General features: G+C 46.8%; 1 protein-coding gene across 8 annotated transcripts in view; it reads left to right on the top strand.

Moving 5' to 3' along the window:
• The window catches only part of GRM5 (glutamate metabotropic receptor 5), a 599,946-nt gene that overhangs the window by 541,907 nt on the left and 36,675 nt on the right, over positions 1-21,364 (top strand). For all 8 annotated transcript variants that reach the window (XM_073662042.1, XM_073662044.1, XM_073662045.1 and 5 more), the window contains exon 7: positions 4,447-4,573. In XM_073662042.1, the coding sequence (XP_073518143.1) occupies positions 4,447-4,573 (127 nt within the window). The remainder of the gene's footprint in view (positions 1-4,446; positions 4,574-21,364) is intronic.

Here is a 21,364-nt window from a genome sequence, read left to right as displayed (position 1 = left end):
GGCCAGAAGGGCGGAGCAGGATTAAATAGGCAAAAAAGGTCATGTGACCAGCATAATAGAAAAAACCTAACAGGATAGTTCTAACACTATTATTTTGAACACTGCTATATCTATCTATCTATTATCTATCCCATATCTATCTGTCTGTCTGTCTGTTTGTCTGTCTATCTATCTTTCTATCTATCTATCCAGTGGCGTAACTAGAGTCTGGTGGACCCCAGTGCAAGATTGGGACTTCCTATTCTGAATAAATTGTATATATACAGTACAGACCAAAAGTTTGGACTCACCTCATTTAAAGATTTTTCTATATTTTCATGACTATGAAAATTGTACATTCACACTGAAGGCATCAAAACTATGAATTAACACATGTGGAATTATATACTTAACAAAAAAGTGTGAAACAACTGAAAATATGTCTTATATTCTAGGTTCTTCAAAGTAGCCACCTTTTGCTTTGATGACTGCTTTGCACACTCTTGGCATACCCTTGATGAGCTTCAAGAGGTAGTCACCGGAAATGGTTTTCACTTCACAGGTGTGCCCTGTCAGGTTTAATAAGTGGGATTTCTTGCCATATAAATGGGGTTTGGACCATCAGTTGTGTTGTGCAGAAGTCAGGTGGATACACAGCTGATAGTTCTACTGAATAGACTGTTAGAATTTGTATTATGGCAAGAAAAAAGCAGCTAAGTAAAGAAAAACGAGTGTCCATCATTACTTTAAGAGATGAAGGTCAGTCAGTCCGAAAAATTGGGCAAACTTTGAAAGTGGCCCCAAGTGCAGTTGCAAAAACCATCAAGCACTACAAAGAATCTGGCTCACATGAGGACCGCCCCAGGAAAGGAAGACCAAGAGTCCCATCTGCTTCTGAGGATAAGTTTATCCGAATCACCAGCCTCAGAAATGGCAGGTTAACAGCAGCTCAGATTAGAGACCAGGTCAATGCCACACAGAGTTCTAGCAGCAGACACATCTCTACAACAGCTGTTAAGAGGAGACTTTGTGCAGCAGGCCTTCATGGTAAAATAGCTGCTAAGAAACCACTGCTAAGGACAGGCAACAAGCAGAAGAGACTTGCTTGGGCTAAAGAACACAAGGATTGGACATTAGACCAGTGGAAATCTGTGCTTTGGTCTGATGAGTCCAAATTTGAGATCTTTGGTTCCAACCACCGTGACGTTGAGAGACGCAGAAAAGGTGAACGGATGGACTCTACATGCCTGGTTCCCACCGTGAAGCATGGAGAAGGAGGTGTGATGGTGTGGGGGTGCTTTGCTGGTGACACTGTTGGGGATTTATTCAAAATTGAAGGCATACTGAACCAGCATGGCTACCACAGCATCTTGCAGCGGCATGCTATTCCATCCGGTTTGCGTTTAGTTGGACCATCATTTATTTTTCAACAGGACAATGACCCCAAACACACCTCCAGGCTGTGTAAGGGCTATTTGACCAAGAAGGAGAGTGATGGGGTGCTACGCCAGATGACCTGGCCTCCACAGTCACCAGACCTGAACCCAATCGAGATGGTTTGGGGTGAGCTGGACCACAGAGTGAAGGCAAAAGAGCCAACAAGTGCTAAGCATCTCTGGGAACTCCTTCAAGATTGTTGGAAAACCATTTCCGGTGACTACCTCTTGAAGCTCATCAAGAGAATGCCAAGAGTGTTCGAAGCAGTCATCAAAGCAAAAGGTGGGTACTTTGAAGAACCTAGAATATAAGACATATTTTCAGTTGTTTCACACTTTTTTGTTAAGTATATAATTCCACATGTGTTAATTCATAGTTTTGATGCCTTCAGTGTGAATGTACAATTTTCATAGTCATGAAAATACAGAAAAATCTTTAAAAGAGAAGGTGTGTCCAAACTTTTGGTCTGTACTGTATACCCCATAGTCATCCATAAAATATAATGCACAGCCCATAGTCATCCATAAAGTATAATGTACAGTCCATATTCATCCATTAAGCATAATGCACCCTCATAGTCATCCATAAAGTATAATGCACACAGTCATCCATAAAGTATAGTGCACATTCCATAGTCATCCATATTAGTATAATGCACCCCCATAGTCCTCCATAAAGAATAATGCACCCCATAGTCATCCATAAAGTATAATGCACCCCCATAGTCATCCATAAAGTATAATGCACCCCAATAGTCATCCATAAAGTGTAATGTTCCCCCATAGTCATCCATAAAGTATAATGCACCCACATAGTCATCCATAAAGTATAATGCACCCACATAGTCATCCATAAAGTATAATGCTCCACGCTAGTCATCCATGTACTAGTATGGCCACTGATTTTTTTTATATAAATTTTCTGTTCACATTTCTGCAGGCGACGGCTGACCCCTGACCTGCCGGGCCCAGTCACAGTAGCGACCGCAGTCATTATGCCACTGTATCTATCTATCATTTATCTGTGCACATATCTATTTACCTACAGTGCTGGCCAAAAGTATTGGCACCCCTGCAATTCTGTCAGATAATACTCAGTTTCTTCCTGAAAATGATTGCAATCACAAATTCTTTGGTATTATTCTCTTCATTTAATTTGTCTTCCATGAAAAAAACACAAAAAGAATTGTCCTAAAGCCAAATTGGATATAATTCCTCACCAAACCTATAAAAGGGGGTGGACAAAAGTATTGGCACCCTTTGAAAAATCATGTGATGCTTCTCTAATTGGTGTAATTAACAGCACCTGTAACTTACCTGTGGCACCTAACAGGTGTTGGCAATAACTAAATCACACTTGCAGCCAGTTAACATGGATTAAAGTTGACTCAACATCTGTCCTGTGTCCTTGTGTGTACCACATTGAGCATGGAGAAAAGAAAGAAGACCAAAGAACTGTCTGAGGACTTGAGAAACCAAATTGTGAGGAAACGTGAGCAATCTCAAGGCTACAAGTCCATCTCCAAAGACCTGAATGTTCCTGTGTCTTCCGTGCGCAGTGTCATCAAGAAGTTTAAAGCCCATGGCACTGTGGCTAACCTCCCTAGATGTGGATGGAAAAGAAAAATTGACGAGAGATTTCAACACAAGATTGTGCAGATGGTGGATAAAGAAGCTCAACTAACATCCAAACAAGCTCTAGCTGCCCTGCAGTCCGAGGGTGCAACAGTGTCAACCTGTACTATCCGTCGGCGTCTGAATGAAAAGGGACTGTATGGTAGGATACCCAAGAAGACCCTCCTTCTTACTCCGAGAAATAAAAAATCCAGGCTGGAGTTTGCCAAAACTTACCTGAGAAAGCCTAAAACGTTTTGGAAGAATGTTCTCTGGTTAGATGAGACAAAAGTAGAGCTTTTTGGGAAAAAGCATCAACATAGAGTGTACAGGAAAAACAAAGAGGCATTCAAAGAAAAGAACACGGTCCCTACAGTCAAACATGGCGGAGGTTCCCTGATGTTTTGGGGTTGCTTTGCTGCCTCTGGCACTGGACTGCTTGACCGTGTGCATGGCATTATGAAGTCTGAAGACTACCAACACATTTTGCAGCATAAAGTAGGACCCAGTGTGAGAAAGCTGGGTCTCCCTCAGAGGTCATGGGTCTTCCAGCAGGACAATGACCCAAAACACACTTCCAAAAGTACTATAAAATGGTTTGAGAGAAAGCACTGGAGACTTCTAAGGTGGCCAGCAATGAGTCCAGACCTGAATCCCATAGAACACCTGTGGAGAGATCTCAAAATGGCAGTTTGGAGAAGGCACCCTTCAAATATCAGGGACCTGGAGCAGTTTGCCAAAGAAGAATGGTCTACAATTCCAGCAGAGCATTGTAAGAAACTCATTGATGGTTACCGGAAGCGGTTGTTCGCAGTTATTTTGGCTAAAGGTTGTGCAACCAAGTATTAGGCTGAGGGTGCCAATACTTTTGTCCGGCCCTTTTTTGGAGTTTTGTGTGAAATGATCAATGATTTGATTTTTGCTTTTGTGTTTTTTCCTTGCAAGCAAATTAAATGAAGAGAATAATACCAAAGAATTTGTGATTGCAATAATTTTCAGGAAGAAACTGAGTATTATCTGACAGAATTGCAGGGGTGCCAATACTTTTGGCCAGCACTGTATCTATCTATGCATCCCATATCTATCTATCCCATATCTATCTATCTCTTATCTATGTATCCCATATATCTATTTATCTTATCTATCTACCATCTAAATTTAGACAGTAATGTTACATACATGGTATTTTTTTGTGTTTTTCATGATTTTGCAGCAAATTTAGCAATAAACTACGATATGACCAAACCGTGTAACTGACCCTAAAGCCAGATTCACACATTCCTGTGTCACTGGCCATGATCACTGGCCTATGAGGTTGGGGGAACCGAGGACGGTTCATAAATACCGAAACGAGTCATGTGGATGTGTGAATGTGACCTAATGCTGATACTCTGTTTCCATGCAATCTCATTTTTAGGTCATCCGTAAAGGAGAGGTGAGCTGCTGCTGGACCTGCACCCCCTGCAAAGAAAACGAGATTGTATTTGATGAATACACCTGTAAAGCTTGTGAATTGGGCTCCTGGCCGACTGATGATCTCACAGGTAACTCACTGTCTAAGGCTGTTCACACATTGTGGCCAAGTTGCATTTTCTTTTTTGTTGCAATCGCTTTGGAACCACATAGTTTTTGCTATCATTTTGAAAAATAAAAAAAAAATAAAACGCAACACGGTCGCAATGTGTTCACGCAGCGTAAGTCAATTGTATACCTCATACTTTGTAAGAAGTTAATTTAGAAAAACTTTAGTCTTGGTCAATACCTGATACAGTGAATCTGTCATCAGAAAATGACCCATTGTTTAAATCAGGTTTTTGTGTTACAAGTATTTTATTTTTACTTTTGGCAATGTTTTTTTTCCATATCATGATCTTTATTAAAAATAAAAATTAGAAATCTTGCAATTTTCACATGCTATTTTTTGTATTGAAGCATGTAATGTACGAGTGCAAACGTCATTGTGAAAGGAGCAGGGAGGCTGTGATATCGCCTATTATGATTGGTGGATCCTGTGTTATCAGCTGTGTATAGAGGTGTTATCAGTCATTGTAATCCTGCCTCTGATGATAAGGAGCTTGCTGAAAACTGTTCCTGAAATGATAAAAATAAATAATATAATAATATAAAATGAAATAACCCCAGTTGCCCATTTGAAAATTACAAGGGTAGTAATTTTGTTTGTTTAATAAAGATTCTGATCTGAAAAATAAAAAAAAACCATAAAAACTTGATTTAAGAATTTTCTGATTCCCTTTAAGCCCATCCATGGTCCATTGATTGATGAAAGTTTGCTGGCAAGCACCTCAGCAGCATTTACTTCACACAGGCAGAATCTATTTTTCTCCTTCGCGATGCAGCACAAACAATACATCCAAAATGCTTGTCACAGCCCCTTCCCATTCTACTTACACTTTCAGAGGTTACTACATGACAATTCCTCACAAATGCATACTTGTCTATGGTGGCCTCTGATGTTATAATTCTCTGCATACAGTACAGGAGTTTTTTTCAAAGTACTTTAAGTGTGCAGTGCTATATGTGACTTATGGATATAACTTTATGAAGATCTTTTCAGGTGACACACAGTAATAATGATGTATAATGTAAATACCCTTTAAATTATTAAATTCTGGCTGCCAGCAGCAATCATTGTAAGCAGTTTACTGCATGCCAATTGTACGTTAAATGGGTTGTCCAGTACTTTTAAATTGATGGCCTACCCTTAGTATAAGTCATCAATATCATATTGGTGGAGGTGCAACATGAATAGGGGGTGAATGAATAGGGGTGGATCTGCATAGCACCCCACAGATCTGATATTAATGACCTTAATCTTATATAAAGGTACAACAATGAGCTAACACTGGTGACATTTTACTTGCATTTGTGACAGTCTGCTGGAAAGCACCTCAGCAGCATTTACTTCACACAGACATCTTTTTCTTGATGCAGCACAAAAAATACATCCACAGTGCTTGTCACAGCCCTTTCCCATGACCTTATCCTTATATAAAAGTACTGGACAGCCCCTTTAAACTTAATAATAGAATATTTTGCAGTACATTTCTTAGCTCCCCCTAGTGGAGATTATTTTCTTTTACACGTATGGCTGCAGAGGACTGATGTGATTAGCCAGGCTTTTGTGCCGCCTTTACATTCATTTTGCATTAGAAAAGAACGTGAATGGTTTTATAGTTTATGAAATAACCACAATAGTCTCCTATGATGAAAGCGCGTGTCATATAATAGCACCGTGGCTCAATTTACATTGTAAAGCGGATTTTAATGAGATAACCCTGACATGTCTGACCTGCTGAATGAACAGGGAAGGTGAGATCAGACAAGAGAGATAACATCGGGGCTTGACATTACCATTTTAGATAACAATGAACAGTCATTCTACAACACAGCAGACACATAAGCTGTCAGTGCCGTAATTATCATGTACTCTGTTCTTATATGGAGCAATTAAAGCTCCAATAGGTATTCATATAACACCGCAGTGAATATTCATAGGTTACATTAATTCTTAGACGTAATAGAAAACGGGTTCTGGTAAATTTCTTTTTATGAAGGCAACTTTCTATATTATGTTATTTGCATAAATCAGAGGTACATGTTTATACATGAAATGTGATAATTTACCTTATTAGGTCAAAATCATATGTTCCTCACCTTCCAGAAGCCGGTATTTTTGCTTTCATAAATCCCCACAGTCACTATAAAATGTATACAGAGGAATGGAGCCAAGGGTGGATAGGAGGGGGATGCAGCTGCAGGCATATTCTCTTATTGTGTATGTGAGACTACATTCCAGGCAAGAGGGAGGGGCAGAATTAGCCATCTACAAGGATTCCCCTTTATCTTTCTGTAGGATCTGTGTAAATAGCTAGAAACCTTCTCAGATGCATACAACAAATCTATGGAAGACAGTCAATACAGGGAGGAGGGGGATGCAGCTGCAGTTTCTAACTAAATGGTTAAGTGAAATAGTATCATAGGGAGTAGTAGGGAAGTGTATCTGATTGACTAAGGGCGCACAGCACAGCTATGACACCGTGGGAAGGAAGAACATACCCATATAGGGATAGAATATTCATTTACCTCCTCTGCCTGTAGAGAGACAAATAACCGCCCCACTTCCTGTAGAGAAACAATGACCCGCTCCCACTTCCTGTAGAGAAACAATGACCCACTCCCACTTCTGTAGAGAAACAAAGACCCGGCCCTACTTCCTGTAGACAGATAAAGACCCGCCTCTACTTCCTGTAGACAGATAAAGACCTGCCCCCACTTCCTTTAGACAGATAAAGACCCGCCTCCACTTCCTGTAGACAGATAAAGACCTGCCCCCACTTCCTTTAGACAGATAAAGACCCGCCTCCACTTCCTGTAGACAGATAAAGACCTGCCCCCACTTCCTTTAGACAGATAAAGACCCGCCTCCACTTCCTGTAGACAGATAAAGACCTGCCCCCACTTCCTTTAGACAGATAAAGACCCGCCTCCACTTCCTGTAGAGAAATTAAAACCTTACAACTTTACTTCTCTTTACAACTTTACTTCTCCTTACACATATTGATCCTTTCCCCACAATAGATAATGTATTCATGCCTAAGGAGGGATTGAAATAAATTTAAAAAACCTGATAGTTACTGTATGCTTTTATTCAGCATATAGCTCCCATCATGCCTCAGGATAGAGAATAATATGCCTTTTGAACTGAAAAAATTAGCTCTGTCCCTGAAATACTAAAACTTTCTCAACACTTAGGAGGAGCTATCAAGATAGTCTATTTTCTCTTTGAAAAATGTCTCATTTGCATTATATTTTCCCATGACTCTTTGCCAATAAGACTCTATATGTATCTAGTCTACTGAAAGGGGTCTTCCAGCCTAACCAAGTTATCACTGATCCACTAAACAACTGATAGATTGGTGTGGGGTCCCACCACTTAGACCTCTACTAATCGCCAGAATAAAAACTTGTATCTCCCATGGCCCTAAGACCCTGGCCAGGAAAAGCAGAATAACGTGACAGATCGCGCATGTGCGCTGCGCTCGACTTTCTTCATCAGTGTCATGCTATTTTTCCTCTGGATCACTGACAGTGAGACTATATGCAACTCAAAAGGCATATACAGCCTAAATATCTTATTACCTATCCACTAGATAACTGTTTGGTGTCAGTCCCAACTGATTGTCCCTTGTTTTTTTCCAGCCAGGAGAAGCTGAGTGAAGTTGCACATGCTCGCTCCATAGACTTGAATGGAGTGGCATGGCTCATTTCTGACCAGCTCTCAGCTCCTCCTGGGCGTGGTCTTGAGGACACTGAGAACAGGGAGAATACGTAAGTCCCTATATCTTGTGATAGGTGGGGGTCCGATCTGCGGGACCAAGTCTAATCCAGCAGTTATTACCTACACAGTGGATCGGTGACAACTGGAATACCTTTTTAATGACTGCCGGCCCCCCAAGAACTGAAACGAGCCCATTATTATTACTTCCTGCTTTTGTAAAAGTTGTAGAGACTTTTTACAAAGCTGAAAAATTGAAACATGACATCCAGTATATACTCATATAATGCTTAGGATCCGCTATTATTAGACAGCTGAGGATTCTGGAAGTTTTATTTTCAAAGCAATTTATTTGAAAATAAATCCTCCTTCCCTCCTAAAGTGACGGCATTTATTATTAGACGGCTACTCGCTGTGACAACCCCACATTTCTGATAGGGAGCAGATGCTTTTATGCCTGTAATCCACTGTGATTATCCCAAAGAAAGGACCCCTGATCCACACCCTATAACGGGCAGCTTCCATTTGTCCTTTGTAATAAGAATTGAAGGCGTCCGTTAAATCTGAGAAGCTGCGGTGAGAACCCACATATAACTGCACGGTGTGGACTGAGCCCGGCTAAAATTAATATTGAATCAATACCCAGCCTGGGGTTAGGGAATAAATCAAATGTGGCTTGTAATAAAATATACACGGTAGACAAGCCGAGCGCCAGTCTGAGCTGAAACTTTATTAAGGAATGTAAAATCGGTAATATATACTGAGAGGTGTGAAATCGTTCAGAATCAGTGACGGAGGCGTGACATGATGAGTATGTTTGAAATTAATGTATAACGAAGGCCGTGGAGTACTCACTTAAAGGGGTCGTCTATTAAGTAATTTTCATGTGCCCTGTTAGCGGGGGCTCAGAGATTCTCAACAGTGGCAAATGGCTCTGAAAGACCCATAGAGGGTGCACTGCAGAGACGGCAAACTTCCCCAGAATTTCCCTTCAATCCAAATAATTCTTCCCCCAATCCAAATTCCCTGCCATATTTAATTAGATACATACCTAGTGTCTCTGGTGGTCTAAAGTGATAAAAGGGTAAACTTCTATTAGCCGTGTTAGCCTACAATACTTATACTTTTCACTAATATGTAGAAATTCTTAAAAATCTAGGGTAGTTTAATGGTTAATACTTTAAGCATATGTGTCCTTTCACACAAACCCATAGAAAAGCATGGACTTTATCAGCATCCTGCCAGCACTATAGGAACTGGAACTTTCTTTTCTTCACTTCCCAACATGCTTTTCTTCTGCTGTTTCTTATGGCATGCTTTCCCTGAAAGTCATTTCTCTGTTATACCTGTTTCCAGTAAGACAAACAGAGAGCAGGAACAGCTTGACAAAGACACGCCCATCTTACTGTAGAGAGACAAAGACCTGCCCCCACTTCCTGTAGAGAGAAAAAGACCTGCTCATACTTCCTGTTGAGAGAAAAAGACCTGCTCATACTTTCTGTAGAGAGACAAAGACCTACCCACACTTCCTGTAGAGACAAAGACCTGCCCATACTTCCTGTAGAGAGACAAAGACCTACCCACACTTCCTGTAGAGACAAAGACCTGCCCATACTTCCTGTAGAGAGACAAAGACCTACCCACACTTCCTGCAGATACAAAGACCTGCTCACACTTCCTGTAGAGAGACAAAGACCAGCCCACACTTCCTGTAGAGAGACAAAGACCTACCCACACTTCCTGTAGATACAAAGACCTGCTCACACTTCCAGTAGAGAGAAAAAGACCTGCTCACACTTCCTGTAGAGACAAAGATTTGCCCACACTTCCTGTAGAGAGAAAATGACCTGCTCACACTTCCTGTAGAGAGACAAAGACCTGCTCACACTTCCTGTAGAGACAAAGACCTGCCCACACTTCCAGTAGAGAGACAAAGACCTACCCACACTTCCTGTAGAGACAAAGACCTGCCCATACTTCCTGTAGAGAGACAAAGACCTGCCCATACTTCCAGTAGAGAGACAAAGATCTGTCCACTCATCCTGTAGATACAAATGTGACACCCCAGGGGTCTGGTTGCCACAGTGATAGAGATATTACGTCTGAGAGCAGGTGGGAGGTCCTTTGGTCAGGGATCCTGTGCATGCCACACCTCCTGCCCAGTCTTGGGAGGGGAAGAACTTCCCCTATATAAACCCAGGGCTGAAGCAGGGTAAGGAGTCAAGGAGAGTAGAGACAAGAGACAGTCATAGGAAGAAACAGCTGGAGCTCAGTGGGAGCAATACTACTACGAGTCAGGGGCTGGCAGCTGCAGAGCTCGCCCTGACTGAGAAGCTTTCTTACCGGACCCGGCGTCCGAGGCTGTGGGGACTAACTCTTACCCAGCAGCAGAAGCCGACCGGCAGGGGATTTCAGGTCCTCAGGCCCAGAAACCCGAAGGCACGGTCACACGTGTGGGACCAGCACCGCCATCGTGGAGCGGAAGCCAATAGAAGGCCCCGAGTCACCGGCCATACGGGTGAGCACCACACGGTACACTCAGGGACGTGGGCTACTTATATCCGCTTCTAGCAAGGTAGCCAGAAGAGTACAGTCAGTTTGGGAGGCCTACAACTCCGCCTGGCCAGGGGAGATCCCATCTGCTCAAGGACTGACCAGGCCCCGTTCGCTAGCAAGTACTCCGGGAGGGTCTATCGTTGTTACCAGTAAAGACCCTGAATTACACCGCACCGTCTCTGAGTGGTTCCTGCTACCCCCATCTTCCACGTCGGCTGCCCTGAGGCCATACCCCTCCCGTTGGGGGTTATACTATCACGCTGCACAATTCTACACCGGCCTCAGCGGTCTGCCCTGCAGCGGCAGCTCCATAGCTGCAAATCAACGGGTGGCGTAGTCGACACACAAATAACATCTATCAAGACTGCCACACACTGAGTTTGACTCCCTGGGCACGGACCGGGTCCCCGCCACTCGGAGACTACAACCCTCATCTGATCCGGTTCCGGGTAAGCCCCCGTGCGCGAGATGCTGCGCGACACAGCAGGCCCAGGGGCGCGTCAACTTTGGCGTAGTCGGCAGGATTTCGTGCCTGCAACCACCGGGTACTGCGTGCCTGAAAAGCAAAGACTGTTCAAACTTACCAGTGGTGAGGTTTCCCGCCATCCGGCGCCATCTTCGGCCTTCTTCCCGCCATCCGTGGAGTTTTCCCGCCATTGGACGCCATCTTGAGGACGCCGCGCGGGAAGAAGAGGGGCGTGGACTTCGAAAGCGCGCGAGAACTGAAGCCCCGCCTCACGTCCGGACGTTGCGTAAGGTCCTGGAAGGAGCCCAGCAGACGCCGACGTCACCGGAGCGCGACGGAAGGTCCTCAACCCTGACGATCTACTGCGGAGCCGCGGCCTACGGAACAGGATCATCGCAAGGTAGGCCACGGTCCACTAGGGGGGAGGAAGATGTCGGATACGGAGGAGAGCTTCACTGCCTCAACCCCCGCCAGCGCCACCGCTGCTGCAGTTATGCCCTTCACCATGCCCTATATCCCTGGAGCAGCTTGGCTACCCCAGTACTCAGGGGAGTCACATACCCTGCATGACTTTAGAGAAAAGCTGGATAGCCTCTTCCAGGTGTACCCCCTCACAGAAGAGCAAAAAGTGAGCATCCTGGTGGCCCAACTAACCGGGGCAGCTAAAAGGGAAGTAAAATCCTGGCCACCTGGGAGGAAGACTGTCGCAGGGATACTAACCCGGCTGAAGGATACCTTTGATACCCGCACCTCAGCCGAGATTAAGCTTAGATTCTACGGGTGCAAGCAGCGAGCGCATGAGAGTATAAGGGACTATGCACTAAACCTACAAGAGGCCCTGAGGGCCATTAAGCAGACCGACCCTGATGGACTGGGAAACGAGGACAGGCTGTTGACTGAACAATTTATAGAGGGACTGTATTGTAATGCCCACCGAACCCAGTTGCGGGCGATGGCCTTACAGGATCCCCATCTGGGCTTTGCACAGTTCAAGGACAGAGCCATCCGGGTGCTCCGAGAACCGGCACCGGGTGGCGTTATGACCCACAGGCGCCCAGCTATTACTTACCACCAGGAGGCGGCGCCCTTGTCGGCAGGGCCTGTGGGAGCTGATGCGCAGGCTTTGGACAATGACCCGGCTCCAGACCTACACCATCAGGTCCAAGAGCTAGCTAAGAGCGTTGCTGCGCTAACCCGAACTGTGCAGTCTTTACAGGTTTCCACCCCAGGGAAGATCCAGCTGGCATCCGGACCGGAGGACATCCCGTGGCGTCGACCAAGGAGGACCCCACCGGCCAGAGGAAGACCCAGTGACCGATACAGCGAGGACGGACGACCCATCTGCCGCCACTGCAATCAACCCGGACATATGGCAAGGTACTGTTCTTTAAACGGGCACAACCTGGGGTAGAGGGCCAACCCCCAGGAAAAAGATCACCAGGCCCATCGAACTGGCGCGACAGATATGTGGGAGGACGTCCAGTCTTGCCTGTGGTACTGGATGGCATTCCCATGAGTGCCCTACTGGACACCGGGTCACAGGTCACCACCATCCCGTACGTGCTCTTTAAGCAGTACTGGAATGACTCGGATATTACCCGCTACCCTGACGACGACTTGAGTATCATCGCCAGCAATGGCCAGCCCGTGCCACAGATCGGATTTAAAGAGGTGACCATCAAAATCGGTAGAGTCGAACTGGCAGCACAGGGACTGATCATTGTAGATATTGACAAACATGAGAGTCACCCAAAAATCACTCTAGGAACTAATGTAATTGAAAATTGTCTTGCAGAGGTGATTTTCCTTTTACAGCAGGTTGCCAAGAACGCCAGCTCCGGCGAGCAGCGGGTGCTCCAGAAAGAGATCCGGGCACTGATGCGACGGCAACAGGTGGAACTCTCCGGCGGTGAGATTGGTAGCGTAAGAATGTGTGACCCTTTTCCTATTGCCATGCCCCCAAAAAGTGAAATGATGATTTGGTGCCGGGCAGCTATTGGTCTGAGAGGTAGGGATTACCAGGCAATGGTAGAACCAGTTTACTCAGACAGTAGGCCCACCATTTTGACAGCACGGGGGGTGGTTGATGTACGCCATGGGAGGGTGCCCGTTCGCATAATAAATATCGGGGAGAGGGAAGTGTACCTGCCCCGGTATGCCACGCTAGCCAAATTATATACCATTAACCAAAATTCTATACAATCTGTGGAACCCTTGCCTCCATCTCACCCGGAGGAAGGTAACGGCTCTAAGAAAAACATGGAGGACTGGTGTCAGCAACTACATCTGGGTACTGACTCCACTCCCTCACACCAGAAACAAGGAGTCTATCGGGTGGTTCAGGAGTACGAGAGAGTGTTCAGTAAACACCCGTTAGACTTCGGGCGAGTCAAGGGGGTAGAACACCACATCCCCACGGGAGACCATCCTCCTATAAAAGAGAGGTATCGACCCGTACCCCCTGCCCACTACCAACACGCCAAGGGGATGCTTAGAGACATGAAGGAGGCTGGGGTGATCAGGGATAGCTGTAGCCCCTGGGCAGCTCCACTAGTCTTAGTCAGAAAAAAAGACAACACCATGAGGATGTGTGTAGATTACCGGAAAATCAACCGTATCACACACAAGGATGCGTACCCCTTACCAAGGATAGAGGAGTCATTGGCTGCTTTAAGATCTGCTAACTTCTTCTCTACCTTGGATCTCACTAGCGGGTACTGGCAGGTTCCTGTAGCAGAGGCGGACCGGGAGAAGACCGCATTCACCACCCCGATGGGACTTAGCGAGTTCACCTGCATGCCGTTCGGACTCTGCAACGCACCAGGAACCTTCCAACGACTAATGGAGTGTTGTCTGGGCCACAGAAACTTCGAGACGGTCCTGTTGTACCTGGACGATGTCATCGTATATTCCAAGACGTATGAGGACCACCTGAAACACCTGGCGGAAGTGTTCGAAGCTCTGGCGAGTTACGGCCTAAAGGTGAAACCCTCCAAGTGTCACCTCCTGAAACCAAAGGTGCAGTACCTGGGACACGTGGTGAGCGCTGACGGAGTGGCTCCCGACCCTGATAAGATCACCGCAATTAAGGAATGGCCAAGCCCCTCCAGCGTAAAAGAAGTGCGGCAGTTCCTCGGGTTGGTAGGCTACTACCGAAGGTTTATTCCCGGTTTCACCAAAAAGGCAGCACCTATGCAGGACCTCCTGATAGGCCAGTCCCGGAAGGCCAAGAACCAGAAGCCGCCCTTCAAATGGGAGGAGCTGGAAGAAGAGTCCTTCCGCCAGCTGAAGATGGCCCTCACGGGGGACGAAATCCTGGCGTACCCGGATTATAGCCAGCCCTTTATCCTCTACACCGACGCCAGTAACATCGGGCTAGGAGCCGTACTGTCCCAGATCCAGCAGGGGAAGGAACGATTAATCGCCTACGCCAGCCGAAAACTGCGACCCACCGAAAGGAACCCCGAGAATTACAGCTCATTCAAGCTAGAGTTCCTGGCCGTAGTATGGGCAGTCACCGAGCGCTTTAAGCATTACCTCGCTTCTTCCCGGTTCACCGTGTACACGGATAACAACCCGTTGACACACCTGGACACGGCAAGACTCGGTGCCCTGGAGCAGAGGTGGATGGCCCGTCTGTCCAACTACGAGTTCACAATCAAATACCGGGCCGGACGCTCCAATACCAACGCGGATGCCCTGTCCAGGATGCCCAACCTGCCGGACGAAGGAGAAGATCCGGAGGGACTGGAAGAAGTTGAACTCCCTGCGTTCCACCGTCATGGGACTATTCAGTATTCCCACCGGGTAAGGAGTAAGCAGGCTGCTACGTTGAACCCCTTACCTCACTACAACTGGGCGGAAACGCAAGACAGCGACCCTGCCGTCTGACTGGTGAAGGAGATGCTGACTCGCCCGGAGGCTTGCCTTGAACCAGACGCTCCGGAGGAAGCCAAACAACTATGGGCAGAGAAGAGTCGACTGTTCCTTTACAAGGGGAAGTTGTGCCGCAGAATGGTTAACTCCCGGACGCATGAACTACTCTGGCAAGTAGTGGTGCCACGAAGAGACGCAGCCATGGTGATGGAGGCATACCACGACGGAGCTGGACACTTCGGGTGGAAGAAGCTGGAGTTCCTGCTGCGCGAGCGATTCCACTGGGTAGGCATGAGGGGAACCATTGAGAAGTGGTGCAGAGACTGTGGCCCGTGCAACCTGAGAAGGAAGGACCGTGCCAGCCAGAAGACTCCCCTGCAGTCCATCGTCACCCGGCAACCGTTGGAACTGGTAGCCTTGGATCATGTAAAACTGACCCCAAGCAGAAGTGGCTACGTCTACGCGTTAACCATCGTGGATCATTACTCCCGGTTCTTGGTTGTCGTCCCCGTCAAGGACTTAACGGCTCAAACAGCAGCTAGAGCCTTCCAGCAGCACTTTTGCCGTCCACACGGGTACCCGGACCAAGTGCTGACGGACCAGGGACCTGCCTTTGAAGCGGAGGTCTTCCAGGAATTCTGCAATCTGTATGGCTGCCGGAAGATAAGGACGACACCCTACCATCCGCAAACTAATGGACTTTGTGAGAAAATGAACCAGGTGGTAATGGATCTTTTAAAAACGTTGCCCCTGGAAGAACGCAGTCTGTGGCCTGAGAAGTTGCCCGATCTGGTGGACCTATACAACCACATCCCGGTAGGTTCCACCAACTGTACCCCGGCTTACCTAATGAGGGCAAGACCTGGTAAGTTACCTGTTGACCTGGAAATGGGAGTCCTGACACCCGAGGACACTTCACCAGAAACAGACTGGGACACAGAGAGGCAGCAGCAGTACCGGAGAGTACAGGAGAGCGTGGAGCGAAGTCTCTGTCAGGCTAGGGAAAGACAAGAGAAAACTTACAACCAGTATGCTCCCGCTGTTCCCCTGGTACCCGGAGAGCAGGTCTTGAAGAGGAAGAGACGGCTCCACAAGTTGGACGACCAGTGGGAAAAGGACCCGTACACCGTACTGCCCTCAAGCCACGAGAACCCGAAGGTTTGTACCATCAGTAAAGACGGAGGGGAAACCACAGCTATTGTAGCCCGGGACCACCTGAAGAAGTGTCCCGAACAACTGAGGAATCCTGAAGAGGAACAAGAAGACCATCGACCCGTAGAGGAAAGGGAAGATATGGTTAGTACTGTGCTCGGGGACTTCCCTCGGTCTTGGACTCAAGTCAATGGTGCAGTTGTGGTACCCGTACTCACCTTCCTCCAACCAGCATCCCAAGCACCTACGGAGCAACAGGTAGAGCTGGAAGAACAGCCGGTCCAGGAGGCAGAAGACCCCACACCCGCAGACCAGGAGGATCAACCCTCTGCTTGCAGTGAGCCTGCCATATCCCTAGTGAGCCAAAGAGCCGGTAGACAGCTGCCCAGTTTACCCTTGACAGCTCCTACACCCTGTAGTTCAGGGCTAGGCAGTCAGCTCCGTAGGTCCACTAGGGCCACTAGAGGCCAGTTACCCGCACGGTGGAGGATTTGAAGTGTATAAATTGTTTTATTTATGTTTACCTGTGTATTGTTGCTTGTGTATAATTTTGTGTTTCTAGTTATTTGTAGGAGTCCTTGGCGGATTTACCGGGAATCCTTGTACATAGTTGGAGCGTAACCCAGGACGGACTAAAGACTGTTAAGGACTCGGGGTAGGACAAACCCCTACCTGGTTACGTCTCCCTGTTTTGGTGAAATGGACACCTTGCTTTTCTTCAAAGACTGCACCCGGTTACGGACATGCCGTAACCATCTTTATATGTTTTTCTTATTGTATTATTATTGTTTTTATCTTGTTATGTTTTTCTAAAATATGTTTAGTCCCGGAGTACTAAATTTCACTAGGGGGGAATGTGACACCCCAGGGGTCTGGTTGCCACAGTGATAGAGATATTACGTCTGAGAGCAGGTGGGAGGTCCTTTGGTCAGGGATCCTGTGCATGCCACACCTCCTGCCCAGTCTTGGGAGGGGAAGAACTTCCCCTATATAAACCCGGGGCTGAAGCAGGGTGAGGAGTCAAGGAGAGTAGAGACAAGAGACAGTCATAGGAAGAAACAGCTGGAGCTCAGTGGGAGCAATACTACTACGAGTCAGGGGCTGGCAGCTGCAGAGCTCGCCCTGACTGAGAAGCTTTCTTACCGGACCCGGCGTCCGAGGCTGTGGGGACTAACTCTTACCCAGCAGCAGAAGCCGACCGGCAGGGGATTTCAGGTCCTCAGGCCCAGAAACCCGAAGGCACGGTCACACGTGTGGGACCAGCACCGCCATCGTGGAGCGGAAGCCAATAGAAGGCCCCGAGTCACCGGCCATACGGGTGAGCACCACACGGTACACTCAGGGACGTGGGCTACTTATATCCGCTTCTAGCAAGGTAGCCAGAAGAGTACAGTCAGTTTGGGAGGCCTACAACTCCGCCTGGCCAGGGGAGATCCCATCTGCTCAAGGACTGACCAGGCCCCGTTCGCTAGCAAGTACTCCGGGAGGGTCTATCGTTGTTACCAGTAAAGACCCTGAATTACACCGCACCGTCTCTGAGTGGTTCCTGCTACCCCCATCTTCCACGTCGGCTGCCCTGAGGCCATACCCCTCCCGTTGGGGGTTATACTATCACGCTGCACAATTCTACACCGGCCTCAGCGGTCTGCCCTGCAGCGGCAGCTCCATAGCTGCAAATCAACGGGTGGCGTAGTCGACACACAAATAACATCTATCAAGACTGCCACACACTGAGTTTGACTCCCTGGGCACGGACCGGGTCCCCGCCACTCGGAGACTACAACCCTCATCTGATCCGGTTCCGGGTAAGCCCCCGTGCGCGAGACGCTGCGCGACACAGCAGGCCCAGGGGCGCGTCACAAACACCTGCCCACACTTCCTGTAGAGAGACAAAGATCTGCTCACACTTCCTGTAGAGAGACAAAGATCTGCCCACACTTCCTGTAGAGAGAAAAAGATCTGTCCACTCATCCTGTAGATACAAACACCTGCTCACACTTACTGTAGAGAGACAAAGACCTGCTCACACTTCCTATAGAGACAAAGACCTGCTCAGACTTCCTATAGAGAGACAAAGATCTGCTCACACTTCCTGTAGAGACAAAGACCTGCGCTCACTTCCTGTAGAGTCAAAGACCTGCCCACACTTCCTGTAGATTGATAAAGACCTGCCCCCACTTCCTGTAGATTGATAAAGACCTGCCCCCACTTCCTGTAGAGTGATAAAGACCCGCCCTTACTTCCTGTGGAAAGACAAAGATCTGCCCCTATTTCCTGTATTGAGACAAACACCTACCCCACTTGCTATAGTGAGACAAAGACCTTACAACTTTCCTTCCCTATACCCTACAATTGACCCTTTTCCCACCCTAGATATGTTCAGTACAGGAGTAGAGGCGAGTGTTTTTCTCTCTACAGGAAGTGAAGGCGGGGCTTTGTTTCTCTGCTTCCGCTCTCCTGTCTGTCAGGAGAAGCATAACAGAGAGGATAGGATTCAATTAAGGACAGGCAAGCCATTGGACAATGGCAGGAACAATGCATTCTTGCAAGGCAAAGGAAGTAATAGTGCCTATAGTGCTGTTAGAGTGCTGATGAGAATGACAGTTCCTGAACATATTAGACTGGGATGTGCACCAAAAGTAGTTTTATCTTGTTATGTGAGCCTAGGGCAGCAAGGCCATGAATTTCTACATGTTTTGAGTGAAAGGAGAGGTGAACTTTATCCATCTATGCTGGGGATTTGGAGCTTTATATAAGATAAACTTAGCTCTGACTAATGTAATATCAGCCATAAGTCAGCAGATACCAGAGAATGTAACAACGCTGTGTGCTACATTGTATCTTCAGAGAGGAGCCAGAATATCCTTATGTTTTTATCATTTCTATTCTCATACTGTTTTATTACAAAAAATCATTTTACTACAAAGCTGATTAAAATAATCTGCCAGATCAGGAAGAGCAGCGCCCCCGTGTAAGCCCTGAGACAGCGGGCGTCCCCCCGTGCAGCGTATTAGTCGGGTGTGCGAGGGGATGTATGTGTTGTGCCCTCATCTGTCTCAGGTTATTTCTTCTCCTCTCTAGGTGATAGGGTTTTCTCCAGGAAATCATTTCTGATCAGCAGGAATGCGATGTGATGAAAGACGACTTATCTACATATAATATCCCACTGTTGCTAGGAGACAATATTTCTCTCCCGCACAGATATAAACTATTAACCATTCATAGTCAGCTGTCTCGTAACCCAGCAGATATAACAGCGGTGTAACACTGCAGACATATTTCCTTTTTTTATGTTTTTTAGAGGCCATGTCGCGCTTTTTTATTCATTGCTCTGAAAAAGAAATCGAAGCAACTTTGTAAACTGTCTTCATTAAAAATCTCCTACCGTTTTGTGTATACAGCTCTTATGCTGACTTATGTTGACAAGCAGCAACCAAACCAGTGTGCAGCCCCATCCTGCAATACTTAAACTATGTGCACACTAAGGAGTGGGCCCATTCCAAAAGAGGCCTGAAAAATTTATCAAAAATAGTGATGAGCGAGCACTAAAATGCTCGGGTACTCGTTGCTCGGGTTGAGCACATTGGAATACTCGGGTGCTCGACCCGAGCAACGAGCCCAATGTAAGTCTATGGGAAACGCGAGCATTTTTCAGGCAGCCACCCCCCCCCCCCCGGCGGTCTGCAGAGGGCCTAAAAATTGCCCAAATTGATGGGAATAGTGCTCAAATGACATGGGAACAGCATGGGGAAGACCCCTGGAAGCATTTCTGACGCCCATATCACTGCTGTCAACAACGTTGTCAGAGTATTAGGCTGGGTGCCCACGTAGCGTTTTTCAAGCGTTTATGCTGCGGAATTTCCGCAGCATAAACGCTTGTGAAACGCTAGGTAATCCGCACCCCATGGTCCCCAAGGGGATTCCGCATGTTCTATGCACATGCTGCGGATTTTTCCGCATCGTTTATGCTGCGTACAAAAATTTGCAGCATGTCATTTAATTTTGCAGAAGCGCAGCGGAACTCCCGCCATTGACTTGCATTGAGACGCATAGAAACCGCGACTGTACATTTTTACAAGCGGCTTCTATGCGTCTCTATGTGCGGATGGTACCCAGTTCTGGAGGAGAGGAGACTCTCATCCAGACCTGGGTACCATTGTACCTGTAAAAAAAGAATAAAATAACAAATAAAGTTTATACTCACCTTTCCGAAGGCTTCTCTCTAAATGCCGGCATCGCTTGAGGACCTGCGGTGACGTCACAGTCATGTGACCGCAGGCCCTTCACCGCTCTGTCTCGCGATATGCCGGCATCCAGGAAGCAGACAGGAACGAGCGCTGCAGCCACGCCGGGCATCGGGGGTGAGTATAGCTTTATTTGTTTTAATTTTTACGGTTCACACTGTATAAATCCATGCTGTTTGCATGGATTTATATAGTGTGACCTAGTTGTCAAGCACTTTCCAAGTGATGCTATCGCCTGGAAAGCGCTTGTCAATCTGCATGCGGAAACGCATGTGAATCCGCATGTGGATCCGCATGTATTCTGCAGGAAAAACGCATGCACAATCTGCATGCGTTTTTTCTGCCAGGGAGATGCAGAAATGCTGCAGAAATTTTCTGCTTCATTTCTGCATCGTGGGCACATAGCCTTTTACCACTTTTCCGGACTCACAATAAAACATACAAAAAAAAAAAAAAAAAAAGTATTTTCCTGGGAAATATGTTAAGGAACATCCTTTCCAGAGTAATGACTTGTATATAAGGCAAAATAAATAACCAAAACCAAAAATGCTCCACCACACCTTGGGCTATGTTCACATGTAACGTTTTTGATGGGTTTTTGCACTTTTGTATTGCTTTCAACCAAGACAAATGCATTCACTGGGAAATGTCATTTTAACATCTTACAACGTTATCTGGCCATGTGGTGTGTGACACATCATCAGACACATGCATACAGTGCTGAAAAGACATGGGAACAGCATGG

The sequence above is a fragment of the Phyllobates terribilis genome, unplaced genomic scaffold (assembly GCF_046119375.1).
Source record: "Phyllobates terribilis strain yellow unplaced genomic scaffold, ASM4611937v1 Scaffold_2__4_contigs__length_985480577, whole genome shotgun sequence".
NCBI lineage: Eukaryota > Metazoa > Chordata > Amphibia > Anura > Dendrobatidae > Phyllobates > Phyllobates terribilis.
Note: the sequence above shows the minus strand (reverse complement) of the source record. Positions and strands in the feature narration are given on the sequence as shown.